The sequence below is a fragment of the Mirounga angustirostris genome, unplaced genomic scaffold, assembly GCF_029215605.1.
Source record: "Mirounga angustirostris isolate CCGP_5_RB_7025 unplaced genomic scaffold, mMirAng1.0.hap1 SCAF_1, whole genome shotgun sequence".
NCBI lineage: Eukaryota > Metazoa > Chordata > Mammalia > Carnivora > Phocidae > Mirounga > Mirounga angustirostris.
In genome coordinates this window covers 184746425-184769137 of record NW_026991709.1, presented here as the reverse complement: position 1 = coordinate 184769137, position 22713 = coordinate 184746425, and the positions used below count along the sequence as shown (strand labels likewise).

The 22713-nt window shown below is 42.9% G+C and overlaps 1 protein-coding gene and 1 long non-coding RNA gene across 3 annotated transcripts; one reads left to right on the top strand and one right to left on the bottom strand.

The window, feature by feature from the left end:
- The first annotated feature begins 1562 nt into the window (after window positions 1-1562).
- On the top strand, window positions 1563-7772 carry LOC135364725 (uncharacterized). The gene is made up of 2 exons (XR_010412309.1): window positions 1563-4983; window positions 6985-7772. It is a non-coding gene; the product is annotated as an uncharacterized LOC135364725 (long non-coding RNA).
- On the bottom strand, window positions 6489-21599 carry PSMD6 (proteasome 26S subunit, non-ATPase 6). Of its 2 annotated transcripts, XM_045862027.3 has the most exons (8): window positions 21368-21597; window positions 20586-20791; window positions 17097-17242; window positions 16626-16845; window positions 16392-16500; window positions 11407-11575; window positions 6812-6889; window positions 6489-6685 (listed from the first exon to the last, which is right to left on the bottom strand). In XM_045862027.3, exons 1-8 carry the CDS (start codon window positions 21510-21512, stop codon window positions 6589-6591), a joined length of 1170 nt encoding a protein of 389 aa, XP_045717983.1. In that variant the 5' UTR covers window positions 21513-21597; the 3' UTR covers window positions 6489-6588. The 2 variants fall into 2 exon arrangements, with proteins under 2 accessions (XP_045717983.1, XP_064450278.1); XM_064594208.1 differs by lacking the exon at window positions 6812-6889 and having other exon boundaries at window positions 21368-21599.
- Window positions 21600-22713: the final 1114 nt, after the last annotated feature.

Here is a 22713-nt window from a genome sequence, read left to right as displayed (position 1 = left end):
AAGGGTTGCAGAAGTCGGCACCAGGTTGTCGAGGACCTGAAGTCATGGGGCCTTCACCGTCAGGAGCATACAATTTAACCAACTGTAACTGTCACAGCCCAGAGAGTCCCGGGGCCCGGTGCCACCGTGCTGCCGGCATCAGAAGTAAAAGCCATTCAGATCTTTCCCTTTTTCTTGCACTTCCCTCTCTTATGCCTCAAACCTCATCCTTTACACCTTTCTCTCTTCTCTCCTCCTCCCCCTCCCCATCTTAATCAAAAAGCTCTCCTCTAAATCAAGCCCACGGCCCTGCCCCTTTTCATCCCACTTTCTACTCTTGCAGTCTTTTCTTTCTAGTAAGAAACTTTTGCTGCTGTTGCTCATGGGAGTTAATTAAACTTGTCTTTCATTTTGTAAGGCTGTGTGATTCTTGGCACTTCTCACCCCTTTTTCCATAACCAAAGCGCAGGGACCAAAGCTGGTACTAGCAGAGATTCTCTTTGAGGGGAGGAGGAGAGGGAGCCAAAGGAAAAAGTTTTCAGGAAGAAGGGAGATTCAAACACATAATTTAATCCCTTTTTTTTTTTAAAAAATCCCCATCCCATAAGGGCCCTCCAGTAAGTATGGAGGACAGCATGGACAGGTGAGAACCTTGGGACAAAAATAAGTTATGGTGCTGTCGTAACAATCCAAGGAAGAGCTACTGAGTTTCCAAACTAAGGCAGTGACCATGGGGATAAATAGGGAACTGACTGTAGAGATGCTTTACAGGTAGAACCATCAGGTCCTGCCTGAGGTCTCATTATGTTGAACATTAAGGGGAAGGTTGAATCCAAGATAACATACAATTTCTAGCTCAGCCAAACTGGTTGATGAGCCTTACATATATGATCTATGACAAAGAAGGAAAAACCTACAACAACGAATTTGAGTAGCCACTGGGAAACTCACATTTAGTGCCCAGTGGCGATATGTACAGTCTGGACGGAGCTTAAGAGAAAGGTGTGAGCTGTAAAATGGAGGTTGTCTTCCATTCTTAGATGGTAAATGAGGTATGGGAGTGTATGAGTTCACCTAGGAAAAATAGGGTCGCTATTAAATTTGGCTCATTGTTAAAATAATGCCCATCTAGTTGAATGCTTACAATGCCCAGTGAAGCATTTGGTAAACATTCTCTCTCTCAAAGCCCCGATAGAGTAGGTAGTTTTGATCCTAGTCAAATGGAGGAGGAACATCTAAGAAGTTAAGTGTCTCGCCTACGGTTCCGCACCTACTGGCTGTGAATTCAGGTCTGTCAGATCAGTGGTTCTTAATCTCTTTTTCGCCCCCCGCCAGATTTCAAGAAAGGAGTATGGGCCCTCTCTGCCAGAGGCACAGACACACCACATTTTTTTATGTTCTGGCTCCAGGACTTCGCAAACCTGAAGCCCATCCTCTGTGGCCCAGAGAAAGAAGAAAGCCCAAGATGAAACCCTGGAGAGCGTATTTTTGGTGAAGACAGAGGATGAGGTTGAAACGGTTTCGTTACAAGCTTAGACAGTTGACTCCATTGTAATTAACCCCACCAACCCACTCAGGTAATGTTTGCTTTTAATTTTTTTCCTCCTGCCTCTTTCTTGGGGATAATCGGAACAACAGGTATTAGTTGAGTGAAGAAGTTAGAACTTGGGCAGGGAGCTTGCCCAGCAATTAAAGCATATGAGGGTATGGCTAAGTCATTGATGATGGCCTTGATTGGGACATTCAAGGAACAGAACCAGAAGCCGCCCTGCAGAATCTTTGCAGACACTCTCAAGACATTTTATTTGTAATTACCCTTCTGTTAAGTCTTATGATCCTCCTTCCAGGTAATTTGTCTGTGATGAGACAAGTTAAATGGTTTATTCACCGTCACAGAGCTAAGTCCACGTTCAGTTCAGTCTGGCCATTACTGGAAGAGGGGCTGACAGAGGCGGATCCAGGTTACAGAGTTATGATGGTGGCGTAGCACTTTTAGGGACAGGTCAGGGAACAGAGGAATAGGATACTAGGGGTTGGAGTAGAATATCAGGTTTCAGTTGGAACCACAGAGCTGTTCAGAGGTGCTTGAGATTCCTGGGTCCTGGGTGAGACCATGGCCGAGGTTGGAAGTGGCCTGGGGGGCATGAACACTGAAGTTCAGGCCAAGGAGCTGTGAGGCGTGGCTCTTTCTGTGTAGGTTGCCGGTTTCCAAGTGGTTGCGGTTGAGAGAAAGAGCCAGCTGCTTGGTCTGGTGTGTGGAGGATGGAGCGGCTTGGAGGTCTGGCGGCAGTGAGCACAGAGAATTGGTGTATTGGTGGGTGGTGAGCAGCTTTAAAGAGAAGGCATTTTGAATGAGGGTGGAAATCCTATGGCCAGGAGACAGCAGCGCAGACTAGGAAAATGTGGACTTCACGTTGGGCCCACGTTCCTGAGGTATGATTTGAATGAACAGCCTCTAACCCAGAGGAGGACTTCGAGAAATGCAGAGTCCTCAAAACCCAAGTGCAGAGTTTCAGCAGCCTTGATACTCTGGTAAACTCCTCAAGGGGGTTGGTAAGATTGTCAGGACGCCACCTAGTAGCAGTCTTGACTAAAGCGGTCACTTCTCTGAGGCCACCTCGGGATTTCTAGAAGCTAGATGGAGGCCGATGGTTCACTGGCAGATTGTCCCTTTTACTTAAGCTCACAACCAATCTCTACACGAAAATTATGCCAGACCTTTGTGAGTGACAAACGGTGATCCTCCCCTGGACCAAACTGCTACAATTCTTACTGTCTTTGGTAGGTCTTCAGAAACACAAGACTAATGCACGCCTGGGGCTCTATGCCTCTGAAACCCACATTAGTCCACATTCGAGTTTGTCACGTTTTTCCAGATAGGGATTTAACTTTACTTCCCCATTGCCATTGTGGAGGTGGCAGGTTGCTACAATTTGTAGTTTGTACAGCATCAGGAAGGTGAGAGATTATCGTAGTCCCCCTCCTTTCTTTCTCCTAATCATGAAGAAACAGTAAGATTTCAGTGATCAGCCATTAATCCTCTTTAAAAGCCAGGTTAAAAACAGCACCAAGGATTAATCCAAAATTAGGCAGTTTGCTAATGATCAGTAACCTGCTGATCAATTAATACTAACGCTCGGTCAGGCTACTACAGGACTAAAGGTGTTGCATCATAAAATGGGGACAGAATGGGGCAGTGGGGTGGTAATGCGGGGGCAGCAAACTCGAGTGCCGGTGGGCCCGGCAGGTAGTAGAAGGTAACGGGGCCCTGCTGGAGAACCCATGCTAGCTGGGTAGCTTGATGGGGAAAGTGAGCCCAGAGTTAGCCTCATCTGTCCATTTTTCCACAGAAGCTGGATAAGTGACCTTTGAATTGTGCTTTCAGTTTTTCGAAGGTGACCGTAAATGAATTTTTATCTTGAAAACTAACCTGGGGGGGGGGGGTGGCAGGTGTGGCAGTGTTGCAGCTCGTATGTGACCAGTCTCCAACTGGAAGCATCAGGAAGCATCCTTTGCCATCCTGACTGGCTTTGGCCTTTTGAGCTTTTTTTATTTTTTTTTTAAAGATTTTATTTATTTAACAGAGAGAGACATAGCAAGAGCAGGAACACAAGCAGGGGGAGTGGGAGAGGGAGAAGCAGGCCCCCCCGCGGAGCAGGGAGCCCGATGCGGGGCTCGATCTCAGGACCCTGGGATCATGACCTGAGCCAAAGGCAGACGCTTAACCGACTGAGCCACCCAGGCGCCCCCTTTTGAGCTTTTTTGATCCCTACCTGTGGGAAACATGGGCCTGGACCTAAAATGTCTTTGACAAGCCTTTTATTGGGTTTAAAATACTCTACCTGTCCATAAAGCAGACGTTAGCATTCCATAATTACGTAACAAATGTTAAGTTTGTTAAAAACATCAGTTTAATCTCGATCAAATACAAAAAACTCCGTTTTCAGCTTATTCTATAAAAGTTGGCTGAGGTGGCCCAATTTATCGTATGTGACAGTAGTTTACTAACACTCAGTGTACTAAGAAATATTTTAGTACTGTTGCTTCAGTGTTCAGTGTGTTAGCGTTTTCACACACAGAACTGCATGAGTCTGATTGCTCCCCCGCCCTGCAGATGCAGGGGAGGGGCTCCCAGAGATGAAGGCCTTTCTCCCTGCATCAGGCAGCTAGTGTGAGGAGAGCTGGGACCAGGATTTGGTTTTTCTGGCCTTCCTGTCAGTGCTGTTTCTCCCATACCGTATGGCCTCATTTAAAAAGAGATGTGTCGCATTCGAACTTTGTTTTCACCTCCAGACGGATACTTCTAGGCTAGCAGTGTTCCTCTGGGATTTGTAATTGCATAGAATAACTTATTAACAACATGTAACAAAAGCTCCAATTTTGTATTAAAAACTACATTTGCATAGTATTAAATGTGGCAAGCATGAAAATGTTGACAGTAGCTGTCCCTGCTGGGCGGGACTACAAGGCCATCCACCTTACTTAGTATCTTCAATTTCTTTTGCAATGAGCACACATTCTTTTTCAGGGAAAAAAAAAAAAAGGAAAAAATGGACTCCATCACCTCAAAACTGTATTGTTTCCCTCATAAGTAAGTTATCAGCTTCTGGAGTTTTCAGTTTCCCTATCTTGAACTCGGAATGGATAGCACTTGTTTCTTTTGGCTTCCCTTACCTATCACCCTCGCCTACTAATTTTAGACAAGTTGGGCTGATATAGTGAAAGAAAAATAAAATCAAGTACATTTTAAGCAAGCAGAGGGAAAAAAAAAAAGTGTTTTGAGAATTCCCTGTCTAGACCAGGAGTTAGTCTAAGCCTTCAATGAAAAGCCAGAATTGCTCTGTGATCACATCCATCCCGGCGGTCTTAGAGGAGGGAGCCCAGGGAAAGGGCTATTTTAAGAAACTGACGTTTCAATCCTACTTTTTTCCCTTTAGCATGAACTGCAATGAGTCAATTTGCTAAGAACAGAATTCTCATTTTTGAACGGACCCAAGGAACACAGTGAGTTCTCAGTGACTACATGTTGGATTTAAAATTGCCCTGATTTTCAGGATCATGGGTTTAGAATACTTATATTCACATTTTCTTCAAGAAATTATAGTGATTATTGTTAAGGTTTTATAAATAAGCATTTTCGGGGATCCGTAAGTGGATATTCTCCAATGCTTAAGGCCTATGCAGCATTAACTAGCCTGCCATCCACCGTGGCGCCCGCAGGAGAGCGCGGTCATCCCCCGCCCCGCCCCCCACGCACCACACTGACGCGAGCACGGTCGTGAACTGTGTCGTTGGAATCGTGCTTTGATTTCCCAACCTTCATGATTTCTAGTTTACTTACGTTTTTTATCATGAATGAATGTTGAATTGTATCACATTATTTTCCATCGACTGAGAGGCTTTCTTCTCTAATGTTAATGAATCATTCCGATCGGCCCGTAACTAAAACAGCATGTAAACTACAAAAGCAGACTTCTCTCCCCTTCCTTTTACAGTACAATGCCATTTCCCATTCTTTTTTTTTTTTTTTAAGATTTTATTTATCTGACAGAGAGACAGCGAGAGAGGGAACACAAGCAGGGGGAGTGGGAGAGGGAGAAGCAGGCTCCCCGCTGAGCAGAGAGCCCGATGTGGGACTCGATCCCAGGACGCTGGGATCATGACCCGAGCAGAGCCGAAGGCAGACACTTAACGACTGAGCCACCCAGGCGCCCCTCCCATTCTCTTTTTAACTCCGCTCTACCCAGATGGCTTTGTCAGAGTCAGCATCCAAAAAGCATGGGGTCATCCCAGACTTTTCCTCACCCTCCCCGCCCCCCCCCGCCCCCCCCATTCTAATCTTTCAGCAAAGTCGGCTGCCTGCCCCGTCCACACCATCATCAGGCATCCCCTCCAGCCGGGGACACGTCAAAGGCCATTCCTTGGCTTAAAACCTCCAGTGACTTTCCCTCTTTCTTCGCCCAGATATTTGCATATTCCTCCTCTATTTAAATGTCACCTTAGCAGAGGCCTTCTGTGACACCCCATGGGAGAGCTCGTCACACCCTACCTCACTCTCTCCTTTATCCGGTTTTAGATTTCTTTTTTTCTAGCACTTAGCCCCATCTGACTCACCGAGCTTATATTATAATTAAGAGAAAAACAAGGAACAACTTTGTTTTCCTTACTGTAGTTCTATTTGTTGGGGGGAAAAGATCCCATTGCCAATATCAACATAGGTTTTTTTGTGGTTGTTTTTAAGCAATGGTGAGATTGGCAGATTCTGGAATCCAGGGTTATGGTTGCCTCCTAAGTGTTTAGTTATGGACTACTATATGGCATGTACTCTTTCTAAAATTCAGGAGACTTAGGTAAGATATGAAGGGTTTGTATTATCCCTACTGATTTGAACTCAGGCACTGTAGTCTCGGATTACAGTCTCAAATGACATAAAATGACCTTATTTTAACATTACTGGTCCCTATCCTTAAAAGGGGGATATATTAAGAAAAATAAATTGAAACAGAAACAACAATGCAATATTTATTTTATACAGTTGAACTGGGTACATAGTAAACTATAAAAATTCCAAATAGTTATCTCTAAAGGAAATCCTTTGTTTACATGGTTTTACATATTAATTACTCTGGAAAGTTTCTGAACTCTGTTTAGTAGTAGATCTCCTTTCTTGATAGTTTCTTGGTACTGCCAGTTCTTGCTATCAGGCCTATAAATAAATTCAAGAAAAAAATGAATTATTTACCAGTCACATTACTCCATAACAAGAGTCGACCTACTTTTAAAAGAATGCCCCTTATTCTAACACACAAATGACGTACAAACTTAGCAGTACCTGTTGGTCTCCACTATTTCATTTACTTTATCTATTTTGCAGTGTAGTCTCCCTGCAGCAATAAATCTGGACAGCTCCCTACAATTAAGAGGGGGGGGAAGAAGGGCATTAGAGTATGAGTCTTACACAAAATTCTTAAACTGCACTAAATACATGCTTCCACTCCTCTCAAGGTAACATTCAGTTGGCTTCCCGCCTGCGCTTTTGACTATGCAGCAGCTGGGACAATCGTCGGGGGCATACTGCAGGATCATCCCAGAAGATTAAATCACTTACTGGAATAAACGGCAAATTCATATTTGAGTGTACGTATCAAAGAATGAAATCATTCGTAAGCACATCTTTAAAGCTTCAGAGAAAAACTTGGAGGCAGAAAAATAATAAGGAAATAATGAAACAGCAGATGATGCTCAGGATTTTCAAATTAAGAATATGCCACAAGAAATAAGGATCAGGAATGCACAGCTGATATTAATCTGTGAAAAAGTATTTCTGAATATCTATGTACAGTCATAACCCAAACCTCAAAATTAAGATAGGTAGAACATGCTTACACATGAGTAATGAAACACTATCAAAGACTGTCTACCAACAAAGAGGGAAAAAAGTAAATGCTTAAAAATGTACAAGAGCTATATGAAGACTTTACATTACATGGAAAGATGACTGCTTTAAGATAAAAATCTGCTTGTAATAGAATTGTTAAACTTAAAAATTATATGACCAGTTACTCTCCCAGACACTAAAACATCTTGATCCTAGCACATAAACAACAAAAGTACCATTTGAAATCCACGGGAAAGGGCTGCTTTGAGACAAATCCTAGGGAAAAAACTGATAAATCTGATTACATACAGAGAATGTTCACATAGGATGATACCACCAAAACCAAGTCACAAACTAAACGACAACGTGGATAGAAGATGTTTGCAGGAAAAAATGGCGGGGGGGGGGGGGAATTCTAGACAAAAGGCTCATTTAAAAACAGAGGCAAAGTACATACACAAAAAAGATCAATTTTACTCATTAAAAATGCAGATTAAAGCTATAATGAAATGCCATCATTCTAGGGAGAACAAAGCATAATGGAATGTTGAGGAAAGTCAGAGACAAACACCGTGTCTCACACTTACTGGAGAGCAAGTAATATAATTAGATGAGAAAGTGTGTTACTTGGATTTGTGCTTTAAAAGTGTCAAGTATCATAACTAATTGCCCCAGTAGTCAGTGGTGAAAAGACCCAAAAAGACCCACTATGCTTTCTGTACTAGTTGTGTCCAAAAAAAAATCTATGAAAAGGAACTAATTATTAAGAATGAGAAAGCATTAAGAAAATGTTTTTAATAAGGAAATGTATAATTTTGGAAAATCTCGTTATGAGCTTCAAAAAGCCTGAACACAAAAAAGTTACTGCTATTGGAAGATCTTAAGCTGGAGGTCATCCTAAACTAGCAAGCGCTGTTCAGTTACAGAGCATGCCCTATTTCTATACTCCCCGTCAAAATATATTTCGATCCAGTTGCTACAGTGTCCAGTCTTTTTCAACTGTTTGAGTTCTTTTACTGAGTGGCTTTCTACACTTGGGTTCATTTTCCAGACACTTAAATAGTTCCATCTCCACAGGAAGCCCATTTGCAACTATTATTCCGGGACTGAGGTTCACAGAGAAAATCATACGAGATTAAAAGCCTTCCTAGTCCCACCCTAAACTTGAGACGGGGGAAACCTCTGAAAGTGGTTCTGACTTACAAAGAAGCTCCAGGGATGCACTGTGACTCAAGAACGCCCTCTGCTGAGGTGAGGACGGACTGCCCCACTCTAAGAGCCGTACTGTCCATACACCTAGGCGGACGGCGAGGCTGCTGCCCGTGCCGGCATCACTGGACTTGAGGCCTTCACGTAACCTCTGCCCAGACTACTTGAGGAGAGCCTGGCACTTAAAGCACTGCTTATCTCAGTTCCTGTACATACTGCCACACACTCTATCCAGTACAACTAGGCTACTGGTTTCAAAAACATGTATCTGTGCTATTTCTTCCATTGGGAAAGCACTTTTTTCCTTAGCTTCTTACAAAAAAAAAGCAGCAACATCCAGCCTACAGGTCCACCAGAAGGCATCTGTGGATGTGTCCATTTCTCAGGCACTTCAATCAGATACAGACTCCTAGGTATGCTCATTCTGAACTATATGCATCAAGAATAATCTGGGCACAGCTTCCTTTCTGGTTACAACAAAATTTAACTCCAAATGTCCTATGTTTCCATTCAAGTCCCATTCCCAGCTTTAGAGCCAAACCACTTGTCATCTCCCTATGTGCCAATCAAACACATCCCAGGATGACTCATCTTCCCCAGCCATGATTTCTCCAAGCCCTGAGCGTGGTGGCTCATACACAGAAGGTATGCAGTAATGACGACCCGAGTATTTACTGAACAACCAACCTACCAATCAGATTTGCATCCGTTTCAAACAGAAGACCTACCAACAAAGTTGTGTAACACAGTGCATAGGTTTCTAACCTTAAACCTGTCAACAGCAGCGTTTCCTCAAATAACGGACCCTTCCTATTCTCCCGACAATATCTTACTGAGTCTAAGGAAGTAGAGAAATGGAAGAATGGTGTAGAATTATGTTCAACTTACCAAATCAGACCCTCCTTAAAAAAGGATTTCACCTAAAATGATTTTTATAAGGGAGGAGAAAAAGAATCTGGGAAAACCCAGATGTGAATTGGGTATCAGAAATTTAAAACAAGATCTTAGGTAACAATTAGAGCTCTATACAACTTTTGCCTTTAGAGCTGGTCTGCAAACATAAAGGGAAAAAACTGAAATACCACCTGAAATGTACCACGTCTGGAATGCAGAAGTCATTGTAATGACTTACAAGAAGGCTGCAGTATGTCTAAGTGACATGTTCCTGCTTTAGTTCATCTTACCCAAAATTTCAAGTGAGCCTCAAATGGCCCCCAAGTAGTGAAAGCTGTATCACCTCCAAGGCACAGTTAAGAAACTGAGGAAGGGACAGAACCAGACCAAGGCCACAGGGCTATTCAGTGGCAGAGCTAGAACAAGGAGCCAGGCCAACCCTGTTCTTCATGCACTGCTCACCACGGTAAGCCACTTGTTACCCTGAGTCAGGAGAATCACACTCGTAATGGCCATCCCCCATCCCAGTAACCAGCTCTCTTGGGCAGTGGTAACCAGACTTAAATTTCAAAAATTAGTTCAATTCCAAAATAAAACTAACCTAGGAAGACCAGCCTTCTATTTTGGTAAGGATAATTTTTAAGATGTAAAACTATCACTGCCTTTTTTCTTTCAAAGGAAGAGAATAAGGGGATTCCTGGTGGTGATTGCCAGACAGTTTAGGTTATACACATATCTTATGTACTGGTGTCTGAAACTCTGGAGTGGTTAAAAAACAGGATATGTAATAAAGCAGATACAACAACATGTTAATTATAGAATCAGTCACTTACGGGAATTCACTATTTCCTTAGAATTTCCTACATGTTTGAAATTTTTCATAATACATTAGAAAGATCAAACCCCTAAAAAGAGAATTTTTTTTTTTTAAATGAAATATACCATCACTGAATTTTACCAAATGACCATCTTTTTCATTTTGGGCCACTGAAAACTACCACCAGCACTTAACAGATCTACCTTTGGGAACCACGGATCCAGATACACTAAGGAAAGCACATACTCTGTGTAAGTCTCCCACACTCCACTCCCACCACCCTAGTCCAGGCCACCATAATAGCTGCTCCATGAGCTCCTGTATTCAACAGCCCACCAAGTCTCCCTGTCCCCTCGAGGTCTGTGTAAGACAGGGTTTCATGCTTGATCACTCATGCTTAAAATCCTCCAATGGCTTCCCACAGGACCTAGATTAAAACCCAAGCTCCATACCATGGCCTACCAGGCCCTGCACAAACGTACACGTGCCTGAGTCTCCCACTGCTGCCCCTCCCCCACCACTACCTCCATGGCAGCCACACGCATCTTTTTGTTGCATTATCTCAAGATTCATTTCTATCTGAAATTACCTTATGTATTTATTTGCTTACTTGCTAACTCTCCCCATATAAAAAGCATCAAATATTCAAGTCCATGACGACAAGGACCTTACTTTTAAACAATGCCAACCATACAGTAATGGCTTAGTATTTGATGAATCATTGATTTAAGGGCTCAAAGTCCCATCTTTAACAACTAATGTGACCAGAATTGCAGCAGCAACCAAAAACAATGACGGCATTATCAGAGAAAATATGACCTTAATGTGAAACATGAGAGTGGCCTCTAGGAGTCACCACCATTAACAGCAGTGTGGTCCACAAAGAAGGGACAGAATACTCCTGTCATAACACCTGGTCTGACTTAACCACTCTACAACTCAGTATTCCCAGCTGTTAATAAAAGGGGCACATCATGAAGGCAGATGACAGATGATTATTCTGATAATGTTTAGAGAAAATTTTTTTTTTTTATAATTGAGGGAAGCAATGTAAATGGAGAAAATGTATAAGTTGAGATATTAAATAACTTTAAGAGATATGCATTAACATATTATTATTTATACTTACTGATCAATGAATTCCACACCAACACCAAAGGCTTCTGCCATATAGCCAAGAGTTAATGACCTATAGGATTCCAGCAGCTGGCTGTATGCATGAATTCTCATTTCTCTGACATAGTAACGATAGTGAGGAGCAAAAAGCCAGTCCTTTTTCATTTCCTGTTCCACAACAGCTGCAATGAATAAGACGACAAATTATAAGAGATAGAGCTTTTAGAAATAACTAAGACTGAATGGTAAAATGTACAGAGGATACTGATCAGCAATCCAAACAAATACAAATTATTTTACTAAATAACTACTATGTATCACTACTCAGAATAGTGAGGATATGGCAGTAAACCAAAAGACAAGATCCCTGCTGCCACAGAAACTAAATTTTCAAAGAGCAGAGATAAATGAATAAACAAAATACTCTTAGTAACAAGTTCTGTATTGAAAATAAGGGCGACTAGGAGGCCTTCTGCTGGATTGGGGTAGACAAGGAAGACCTCTCGGAGGAGCCAGGCAAATAGCAGGAGGCACAGAGCAATGCAAATAATGCAGAAGTTGTTGTCATCCCTCTCCACCCCCCCACCCCCCACCCCCATGGGAAGAGCCAGGCTCAGCCCAGAAGAGAAAGGAGGACAGATTCGGTATAAAGCAGCTGGGGGGGGGGGGGGGGGCGGCAGCTACATGGATATGGAAGGTGAGCAAGACAAAAGAATCAAAAATAGACTTGTGTCTCTGGCTTTAACAAGAAGCAAATCCCTGGAGAATTTTTGTTTTCTGGTTTTGGAGATTTTTTTGGAGGGGTCAGGGCAAGGGAGATTCACAGTGTTCAAGTGGATTCACCTGCGCATCCAAGTGAAGATACCAAGGAGATATTTAAGTATGGGTCTGGCACTCACTGAAAAGTCTGGGGCTGGAGACATGATTTTGGGAATCACTGCCATCCAGATATATTTGATGATAGAATGAAGATGGAGACAAGGGCAATGACCAAGTCTGAGGCAGTCACTGAGAGGTCTAACGAAGGATGAGGTTGTAGGTCGGGGGGAAACAAGGCTGTGTTATTGTTCAAGAGAACAAAATTGTGGCAAGATGCAAAGGTTGCTCAACATCAAAAGAGATAAGGATGAGTAAGGCTACACATGGTTTAGCAACACGGAAATCAATGGTCTTAAATGAGATGATGCTCATTCTCACAAAAGAAATGCATAAACATCAAGTCATTATGTTGTACAGCTTAAACTTTGTTTTATGTCAGATCTCAATAAAACTGGAAAAAAAATACAGTAAGAAAATCTATGGTAGAGAATGGGAAGAAAAATGTTGGTCAGGATGGGTCACATTCATAAGCCAAACATAAAATATCTTCTGTCATATATGTGCCATTTAAAAGAAGACTCAAGAGTTCAATAAAAACTGTCCTTGGAAACAAACAAGAAATGAATAAAATATGAATATATTTTTCTCCTCTCAGACTGGCTAAGAGTGGAGGGGGGAGGGGGTGGGGTTCGGGAAGGCTCTCTTCAAATGATGTAAATTGAGGGGTGCGCCTCGCTGGCTCAGTCGGACTGTGCAACGATCTTGGGGTCGTAAGTTTGAGCCCCATGATGGGTGCAGAGATTAAAAATAAAATCTTTAAAAAAAAATCAATGTAAATTAAAAGAAGTAGAAACTGTGAAACTATACATTAATCAGCATAGGGAACATAGTAATGTATTAACTTTGTACGGTGACAGATGGTAACTACATCTATATGGGTCATCATTTTAAAATGTATATAAACATCAAATCACTATGTTGTACATCTGAAATTGACATTGTATCTCAGTTATACTGCAGAAAAAAATTGCGTAAATATAAATTGGCACAATATTGCTGGAGGGCAACAGTGATCAAGATATAACGTATTTTCACTTTGTAAAATTCACTTTCTTGGATTTTTTTCTTAACGAAGTAAGGAAGTAGAAAAGATGAATTATGAGAATGTTCAAAACAAAGTTGCTCACAATAGAAGAAAACTGTAAACAGCGTAATTTTTTTTATCTAGAGGATAAATTATGGCACATCCAACACACTGAAATAGAAGGTCTTCTAAAAGGATAACTAGAAGCTCCAAGGAGCTCCACCTGTTTGATTTACCACTACATCCGCAGTGTCTGATACAGGACAACTACTTAAAAATACTTACTGACTCAATGACCAACTATTTTTATAGAGTCATGAAAAGATACTCGCATTATATCGTGAAGAGAAAAAAAGCCACTTAGAAAACAGCACGTAAAATACACCCACATATGTTTAATGGTGTTACGTGCTTATATCTCTGGATACAAATGTCCCTGTAGGACACACTTGAAACTTGATAGTGGCAGTCACCTCTAGAGAAAGGACTCTTGACAGGTTAGGGAGAACCCAAAAACCCTGGGTTTTTGGTATATTGTTTTCCAGTTCTTAAAGTGCATTTAAATGAACAAAAGGTTTGGAAAGATACATAAAATCTTAAAATGGTTATCTCTGGAAGAATTTTGTGAGTGAACATGTGTATGGATTTGGGAACAGGGCCTTCTCTATTTTTAATTTTAAAAACAACTGGGTATTACCTAGGATAGGATGCGGTTTTCCTTTTTCAAATGAAATATTTTAAAGTACATACATTATGAATATTCAGGGAAGCAAACAGGCTCACAAAACCAAATAAATCCTACATGTCTCAGTACACAAGAGAGAATAAAGGATACAAATAATGATGACTATCATCAAAGAAAATTTATCCTGTTTTCTGCATTTAAAATATCTGGGAGGGGCTCCTGGGTGGCTCAGTCAGTTAAGCGTCTGCCTTCCGCTCTGGTCATGATCTCAGGGTCCTGGGGTCGAGCCCCGTATTGGGCTCCCCGCTCAGTGGGAAGCCTGCTTCTCCCTCTCCCACTCGCCCTGCTTGTGTTCCCTCTCTCACTGTGTACACTCTCTCTGTCAAATAAATAAATAAAATCTTTAAAAAAATAAAATATCTGGGAAATGTACACATTTGGTAGAGATAAGTTTCACCCACAGTGTTCAAATAAAAGATTGCTGTTAGGAATGGGGACAGTAGGAAAAGATTAATATCTAAACAATTCAAAGGTTTCCCAAAGCCATGAATTTCATTTTTTTTTTTAAAGATTTTATTTATTTATTCATGAGAGACAGAAAGAGAGAGAGAGAGGCAGAGGGAGAAGCAGGCTCCCAAGGAGCAGGAAGCCCGATGCGGGACTCGATCCCAGGACCTGAGATCATGACCTGAGCCGAAGGCAGACGCTTAACCATCTGAGCCACCCAGGCACCCCATGAATTTCATTTTTTTCTCACTTTCCTCTTAAATTAACTAACGCAACAGATTTGCACAGAGCACGCAATAATGTACAGGCAATGTGCTGGTGTCCAGTTCCTTACAAAGATATTAAAACAAAACAAAACAAAACAAAAAACAACCTGCTCCCAATAATTCCAGTTAGTAGAAGGAACAAACAGAAAGAATCACAAAATAACATACAATTTTAAAATGGGGCACATGACCAAAAAGCACACAAAAGAGGTTCAACATCAGAGAGATCAGAGAAATGCCAATCAAAACCACCAGATACCACTTACACACCCAGTAAGAAGCCTATAATCAAAAAGACACAACAACAAGTACGGGATGTGAGGAGACTGACACACACACACTGCTGGTGGGAATGTAAAGTGGTGTAACCGCTTTGGAAAACAGTTTAGCAGCTCCACTACTAAATATACACCCCGCCCCCCCAAGAGAAAAACCATAGGTCTACACAAAACGTAGACAAATGTTCCTTACAGCCAAAAAGGGGAGACAACCCAGATGTCCATCAACGGATGAAGGGATTGTAAAAATGTGGTATTTCCATATAATGGAGTGTCACTCGGCCATAAAACGAAATGGAGCACTCACTGAGACATGCCAAAGCACGGATGACCCAAGAAAGGATGATGTTAGGGAAAAGGAACCAGGCACAGAGTGCCGCACAGATACGATGCCATTCATATGAAATGTGAGAGTGAGAACACACAAATCTATGGAGATAGATCAGTGGTAGCTGAGGGAGGAACAGGAAGTGACTGCTCAATGGGAACAGAGTTCCTTTTGCAGTGAAGATGTTCAGGAATGAGTGATGATGACGGCACAACCTTGTCAAGATGATAAAGCCACATTTTACACATTTTAAACTGGTGAGTTTTATATTTATATATCAAGTAAAAAAGGGGGCATAAAATGAGAGCTCCCCAGGAATGCAGGGAAGGGATTCATTCTGAGTGAAGAAGGGAAGGCCCCACATTTGAACAGTAATTCTGCAATACGATCTTGTGTGCAAATGCACCTGTGTATACATTTGAGAAACTGAGGCCAGGCAGGTAACTCATCATACGCCAAGGCCCTGGTTCCCATATTACACAGGGCAAGCAGTATGAATACAAGTATGTATTCAATTCATTCATACTTGTATGGATACACACTACTTGAAGTAGCCTCCCTTTCACGCATGGAGAAAGCACTCCATAAACACTGGGCCAAAACCCACTTCAGAAATAGACCCAGCATTGGGGAGCCTGGGTGGCTCAGTTGATTAAGCGTCTGACTCTTGATTTCGGCCCAGGTCGTGATCTCACAGTTGTCAGACAGAGCCCCGCGTGTGATTCTCGCTCCCTCTTCCTCTGCCCTTCGCCCTGCTCTCTAACATAAATAAATCTTCAAAAAAATTGTTCTAAACAAACCTTTAACAGCGTAAACATCAACCTTACCTCTTGGGCCATATAAAAACAGTCAGTCTGCTAACCCCCCTCTTCTAAACAAAAAGGGGCAAAAAAATGGAGCCACAGTAATCAAAGACCTGCAGCAAAGACCTGCACGGTCTGTCACATATGTGAACAATCATCTTAGTTATCTGCATACAGGATCAGGATTAAGACAAAGCAGATCACTGAAATGAGCAGCTCTATCCTTACCTAAGGACTGGAAGAAAACTGAGTAACGACACTCATAGAGTGAAAACAGGTACTGCCGGACCGCTGGAAGGCTATGCAGCACCTCGAGGATCTCGGCTCCTTTAATCACCTACAGATAGAAAAAAAAACAAAAAACAAAAACAAAAAACACACAAATGTATGCCTTAAGGTGTATTTAGGTTAGAAAAGTTTGGAGTAATTTCTAAATATGAGTATTAAAGATTCAGGCATTACCTTTTCCCTGAGATCTGGTCTTTCTAAGGCAATCATGCTGACGTAGACAGTGTAAGTCACAAAGGTCTTATAATCCATAAGTTCATAGGATGTGAATGTTGACACTGTGTCAAGGAAGAGTTCAGCTGCCTGTTTGAAATCACGAATAGCCACACAGTAAAGACCTTGATATACCTTTAGGCGGTTTCTCCTGTCCCAATCTCCTCCTTCCTCTATTAAGCTATAAATAAAAAATAGTAAGGTCACGATCTGGAAACAGACAAGGCCACCTTTTGTAAGTGTTGTGTTCTTTTCAAACAGAAAACAACAACTTGAATCAGAAGGCAATATTTAAAGAAAATATTTTACTAAAAAGCACATCAATCATTTGACCTAATTTACTAGTTGTAAATAAAATAGGTAAATTTCTTACATCGGTTTCTTATTTATAGCATAATTTACAGGAAATACATCGCCATCATTAAAAAGTACCTTTTGGCCTTCTCTGTGTTTCGCGTGATGAGATCATTATCCATATAAAATAATCCAATCCTAAGAAGATAGAACACAATATCCAGTCGGTGACCCAAGGCCACAGTTTTGTCATATGTCTTGCGAAAGGCTGTCAGAGCACCCTCCTGTCAAGAGAACCAAGGCAACAGGTGAGAAAAGGTTAAAAGTTTCAAATGCTATCAGCTGTCTGGAATTCTCTTAAAAAGGGGCAGAGGGAATAGGTAGGAATAAGATACCACGAACTGGTAACGCTGAAGCTGGGTGATAACTGCATGGAGGGGGGAGGGGTTCAGTATACTTTTCTCTCCACTTGTATAAAGTATAAAAAATACATCAGATATGCCTAAGCATATACTTAACAGTCTAAAAAATAATGTAAGAAAAACATTCACAATTTATTCTCAATTGTTTCAACATTCTTTGTTGTACATATTCAGCATTTTTTCCCTTAATTACCATTTATTATACCACTATCCTGTAAATTATCACACTACTTTAAGGGTAATGGAAGCTTTACCTTAGTCACTGACCATGAGAATCCAAAGGAGTATTTAAATATATAAGTCTGTGTCAAAATACTGTGGAATAAAATGTTTCTATTGCTTTAAAGACACAAACATGAATAAAATCATTTGTATGTGGTAATTCTTAGTCTGTGTCTGGGTTTATGTAATTGTAAGTTATACCTCACAAGTTAGTAGGAGGGGCTAGTAAGACAGTAATGGGCACACCTGGCACTCAGATCTTGGTTTCTAAATACAACTCCCCGCCCCCCACATGCTAAAAGAAACCAAGGATCCTTGGAGAAATGGATGATTCCAGGTTTGAAGAGTAAAAATAACAGGTGAGCCTGTAACAGCTTGTTGTGTGAGAAAATAAGGAAGACCAAGGAGATGTCAAACAAAGAAGACTTCTTAAAGGAGCTTCCACTAACATGCCTGTAACAAGATGAGTACCATAAAGAGTAATGACTGTGAGCAATGGTAACACAGCGAATAATAAAAATCCATTAAATAAGTTAATAATATATTTAAAATGAGAGTAAACAGGAGAGAAAAAAAGAAAGCTCTTCTTTTTAGAAAAATGCTACTTAATAAACATGGAAAATGACATGAGCACATCACCAATATATAACTCCCGATACTGACTCAAGCATGTTCTTGTTGAAATTCCTCAAATCCAGAATCAAAAGCTTTAAGTTTCTCATTCACATCTAATAATGTATCCTCTTTAAAACCAAGCCACATCACACAACTGAGAAAACCACACAAACTGTTGGCTATTTTTTTAAAAACATTTATTCATTTGAGAGAGAGACCGCGCACTCATGGTAGAGGGACAGAGGGAGAAAATCCTCAAGCAGACTCCCTGCTGAGTGCAAAGCCCGTCGCCATGGGGCTGGATCTCAGGACCCTGAGATCATGACCGAAGCTGAAATCAAGAGTCCGACGCTCAACCAACTGAATCACCCAGGCACCCCCATTAGCTATTTTTAAGTTGTTCTGTATTTCCCAAATTTTTACAATGACCAAATCTTAAATTTACAATAAGAAAAGTCTTGTTTCAAACCTAAAATGGGATGCCTGGGTGGCTCAGTCGCTTGAGCGTCTGCCTTTGGCTCAGGCCATGATCCCAGGGTCCCGCATTGGGCTCCCTGCTCAGTGGGGAGCCTGCCTCTCCCTCTGCCTTCCGCTCCCCGCTTATGCGCTCACTCACTCTCTCTGGCAAATAAAATCTTTTAAAAAATAAACAAACCTAAAATAACAGTTCTTATCACTAACATTTGAGCTCTCTGCCCTTATCTTTAATCCTCATTAAGCAGGAACTGTTGTTACCATATTTTACAGATGAGGAAACGGAGGGTCCAGTAAATGGTATTACTGAAACCAGAACTTTAACCCAGGCAATCTGATCCAAGAACCCATACTAATACTTTTTATATTGATGCCATGACACCTGTCATGTAAATACTTCAGGATGCACTGCTTAAAATTAATGACATTCAAAGCCCATCCTCCTAACCACTATTAACACAACTGCTAAGTTAAATTCAAAAGATGTAATACCTGTGGACATCCGTCTCATGCAGTGATAGGAAAGTACCGATCAGGTTGGCCACTACTGGAAGAAATGGCCACATATATTAAGACAAAAGTCCTTCCTTGTCCCAACAATTCCATTTCCCAGAATATACCCTAGAGAACAGCATATATCCACAAGGAGGCACATTCAGGCAGGTTTCTCCATCAGCAGCTTGTACTAGCAAGAACAGCTGAAAACAACATCCATGTCCGCCAACAGCTCAAGAGTTAAGTAAACTTTAGCACAGCCTGACAATGGACTAGCTAACAGCTGACCAGAAGACGTATCCCGGTTACATACATTAACGTGGAAAGGTCACGATACAATGCTGAATGGAAAAGTAAACAGGACAACATGAGTTCACTGTAGGCCCACTTACTAAAAAAAAAAAAACCTTTTTTGTATTTCTTTTTTTTTTTTAAGATTTTATTTATTTGACAGAGAGAGACACAGCGAGAGAGGGAACACAAGCAGGGGGAGTGGGAGAGGGAGAACCTGGCTTCCCGCCGAGCAGGGAGCCCGATGTGGGGCTCGATCCCAGGACCCTGGGATCGTGACCTGAGCCGAAGGCAGATGCTTAACGACTGAGCCACCCAGGCGCCCTCATTTTTTTTTTTTTTTTAATCTTTACATGGGGCTCAAATTCACGACCCCGAGACCAAGGGTCACACGCTCCACTGACAGCCAGGTAGGTGCCCTCAAAATCAATTTTTTAAAATATAATACTACCTAATTTACATGCCTGTAAATAATAAAACAACTTAAAATGCTCACCTTTGAGAAGATAGGGAATAAAGAAAAATCAAATAGAACTTCAGCATTAACTCTAATGTTCAGTTTCTTATAAGGAGACTATTACTTGTATAAATAATTTTTTTTTTTTTAAGATTTTATTTATTTATTTGACAGAGAGAGACACAGCGAGAGAGGGAACACAAGCAGGGGGAGTGGGAGAGGGAGAAGCAGGCTCCCCGCGGAGCAGGGAGCCCGATGCGGGGCTCGATCCCAGGACCCTGGGATCGTGACCTGAGCCGAAGGCAGGCGCTTAACCAACTGAGCCACCCAGGCGCCCCATAAATAATAATTTTTTAAAATTCAACAGAACCAGTGCTTTCCAACCAACGTGAGAAAAGTGCACTACTAAGAACGACCCCAATTTTGTAAGAGCAGTAAACCAACAAATCTTTGCAAGAGCCCTTAAGTTTTACTGACAAAGAGAAGAACGCACACACCCGGCTGGACAGGGGATAGAAAGAGAACTTTTTCTTGACTCATTTTTGTGCTGATTCGCTAGGCCAGGTAAGCACATTACCTTTGCGCTTGTCTTCTCTTAGAGGAAGTGAATTTCTGAAACAGTGCCCCTCTGCGGGGACCATCTCCACTCACCTTGTCGCCTATCCGGCACAGGTACTCGGCCTTGGCCATCATGGCATCCCGGATTTCGCTCTCTCCCAGGTTCTTCTCTGCATCTTCCAGCTCCTCGTCCAAACGTTTCAACTCTTCCTCGTTCGCCTTCTTCATTTTATTGAGCAGGTCCGTGTCCATCTGCCAGTCGAGGGATCTGCACAAGGCTTCGTAGTAAGGAGCCATGTCTGAGAGCCAAGAAGAGGGACAGGACTTACAAGCCGGCGCCCCCGGTACCCTCAGAATCAGTGTCCACCCCCTTCTTACACACACACACACACCCGCCCGCCGGCTCGTCCACACTCCCCTCCCTGTGACCAGGAAGGCACGGACAGAAGAGCCCGGCAAAGAGCTTGGCAAAACGCACACGTCTGCTGCCGGGAGACGCTTAGACACGTCCTCAGCCATCTGTGCTCAAGTCTACACAGCCCAGGGGCACCGACCCCACTCCACCCGGTCATGCGGACCGCTGACCCCTCCTACGGGGCCGCCCCAGCCCGGGCCCGGCCGCCAAGAACAGCAAGTCCGGAGCCTCTCTTCCGGGCCTGGCGCGGGGCTCGACCCCTCGGCACGTCCCCCAGAGCTGCTTTCAGAGAAGGGCCCCCCCGGATGGATGCAGACCGCCCAACCGAGAGCAAGCCTGGAGGGCCCCGAGGACACCCCCACCCAAGCCCGGAGCCCCTTCGGGGAAAATGCCCGCAGGCTCCGGGGCGCGGGGCCAGCGCAGGCCCAGGCCGCTGACTCGGCGCTCGCGCGGGCCTCACTATTATCCCGGACGGCCGCCATCAGCTCGTCGCGCACGGCCGCGTCCCCGCGGTGCTCGGGCAGGCTGAGCAGGAAGCGCAGCTGCGCGATGCGCAGGTCGGGGTTCTTGGGCAGACCCTCCTCCTCTAGGTTCTCCAGCGGCATCTCGGCAGCGGGGGTAGCAGCTGGGGGCGGACGGCCAGTCGGCGCGGACTCGCGGCGGCTGCGGCAGCGGAAGCGGGAGGAGTCGGCGAGGGCGCCCGGCCGCCTCCGGCCCGGCTTCCGGTCCCGGGCCAGCCTCCGCCAGCAGCGCCGTCTGCTGGACAGGCTTCGGAACACCTCACCCGGCCTGAGCGCCGGCGCCCCCGTGTGGTCACGAACGGCTTTTCCTCGCTCCTGGCCGCGACAGACCGTCCCAGGATACGTGCCGCCCAACTCGGAAGATCCATTTTCCGAAACTCTCCCTCCCTCCCTTTTTAGCTAGTCTACTTTTCATCCTGGTCGTAACTGACAGGAGCTGGCAAGCTTTTGAAATTTTTGAAAATATCATCATCATCCCATCACCATCACCAACAATAAAAACAGACTCTAAAATTTGTGGAGTCCTTCCTCTTGGCCTGAGCAAGATTGTGTATCAGCTATTTAGCAATGCAGAAATAAAAGCCTCTGTGCACAGCTCTAAAACCCATGTTCCGCCAGTCTAAGAAAATGCCACATTAATATTTTGTTTATGCATAATTTGAATCACTGCATGCCTGCACTTTCAGCCTCTTTTTGTTCTTGTAACTACAGTCTTCAGACTTGGTAAGGGTCACGTGAAATTCCATCCAGTGAATTTGCCATAATTTACTTTTATTCTTCCTTCCATTACAGGTCCCTTGAGGTCGTCCAGAGTTGTTATTTTCTTAATATAAAACCTGAGATGAACATCACAGGTCATTTGGTATTTTACAGGTTTTTTTTTTTTTTCCCCTAAGCATAAATTCCCATGCAGGATTAATAGACAAAAGGTAGGAATGTTCTGTGAGTTTTGAATATTTAATGTCACGTGGTTTTCCAAAAGAATTGAACCAGTTTATACAGCCAGTGAAACACTTGGGACTGCCACATTTGTCCCAGCAGTAAGCATTATACCACACATTTTTTATGATTTACTTGTTTCGGTAAAAACAAGCATTTTGAAGACACCTCAAAGGACAATAAAGAACATAGAAAAACATTATGAGGACTCCATCATGTTAAACTTTGGGGGAAGAACTTTCTAACCCTCTTTCATTCATTGATTCAACAGATTTATTACATGGTTGCAAAGTACTAGGGGCGGTTCCAGGCACCGGCGAACCAGCCGTGAAGAACACACCTTGTG

Excerpts from the sequence above, each read along its gene's own strand:
- PSMD6 (XM_045862027.3), bottom strand. The coding sequence starts at position 21,512 with ATGCCGCTGGAGAACCTAGAGGAGGAGGGTCTGCCCAAGAACCCCGAC. Across the intron at positions 6,890-11,406 it reads GGTGTGGAATTCATTGATCA|GGAGCTGTCCAGATTTATTG; the intron begins GTAAGTATAAAT and ends TCTTAATTGTAG. Across the intron at positions 6,686-6,811 it reads GAAATAGTGGAGACCAACAG|GCCTGATAGCAAGAACTGGC; the intron begins GTACTGCTAAGT and ends ATTTATTTATAG.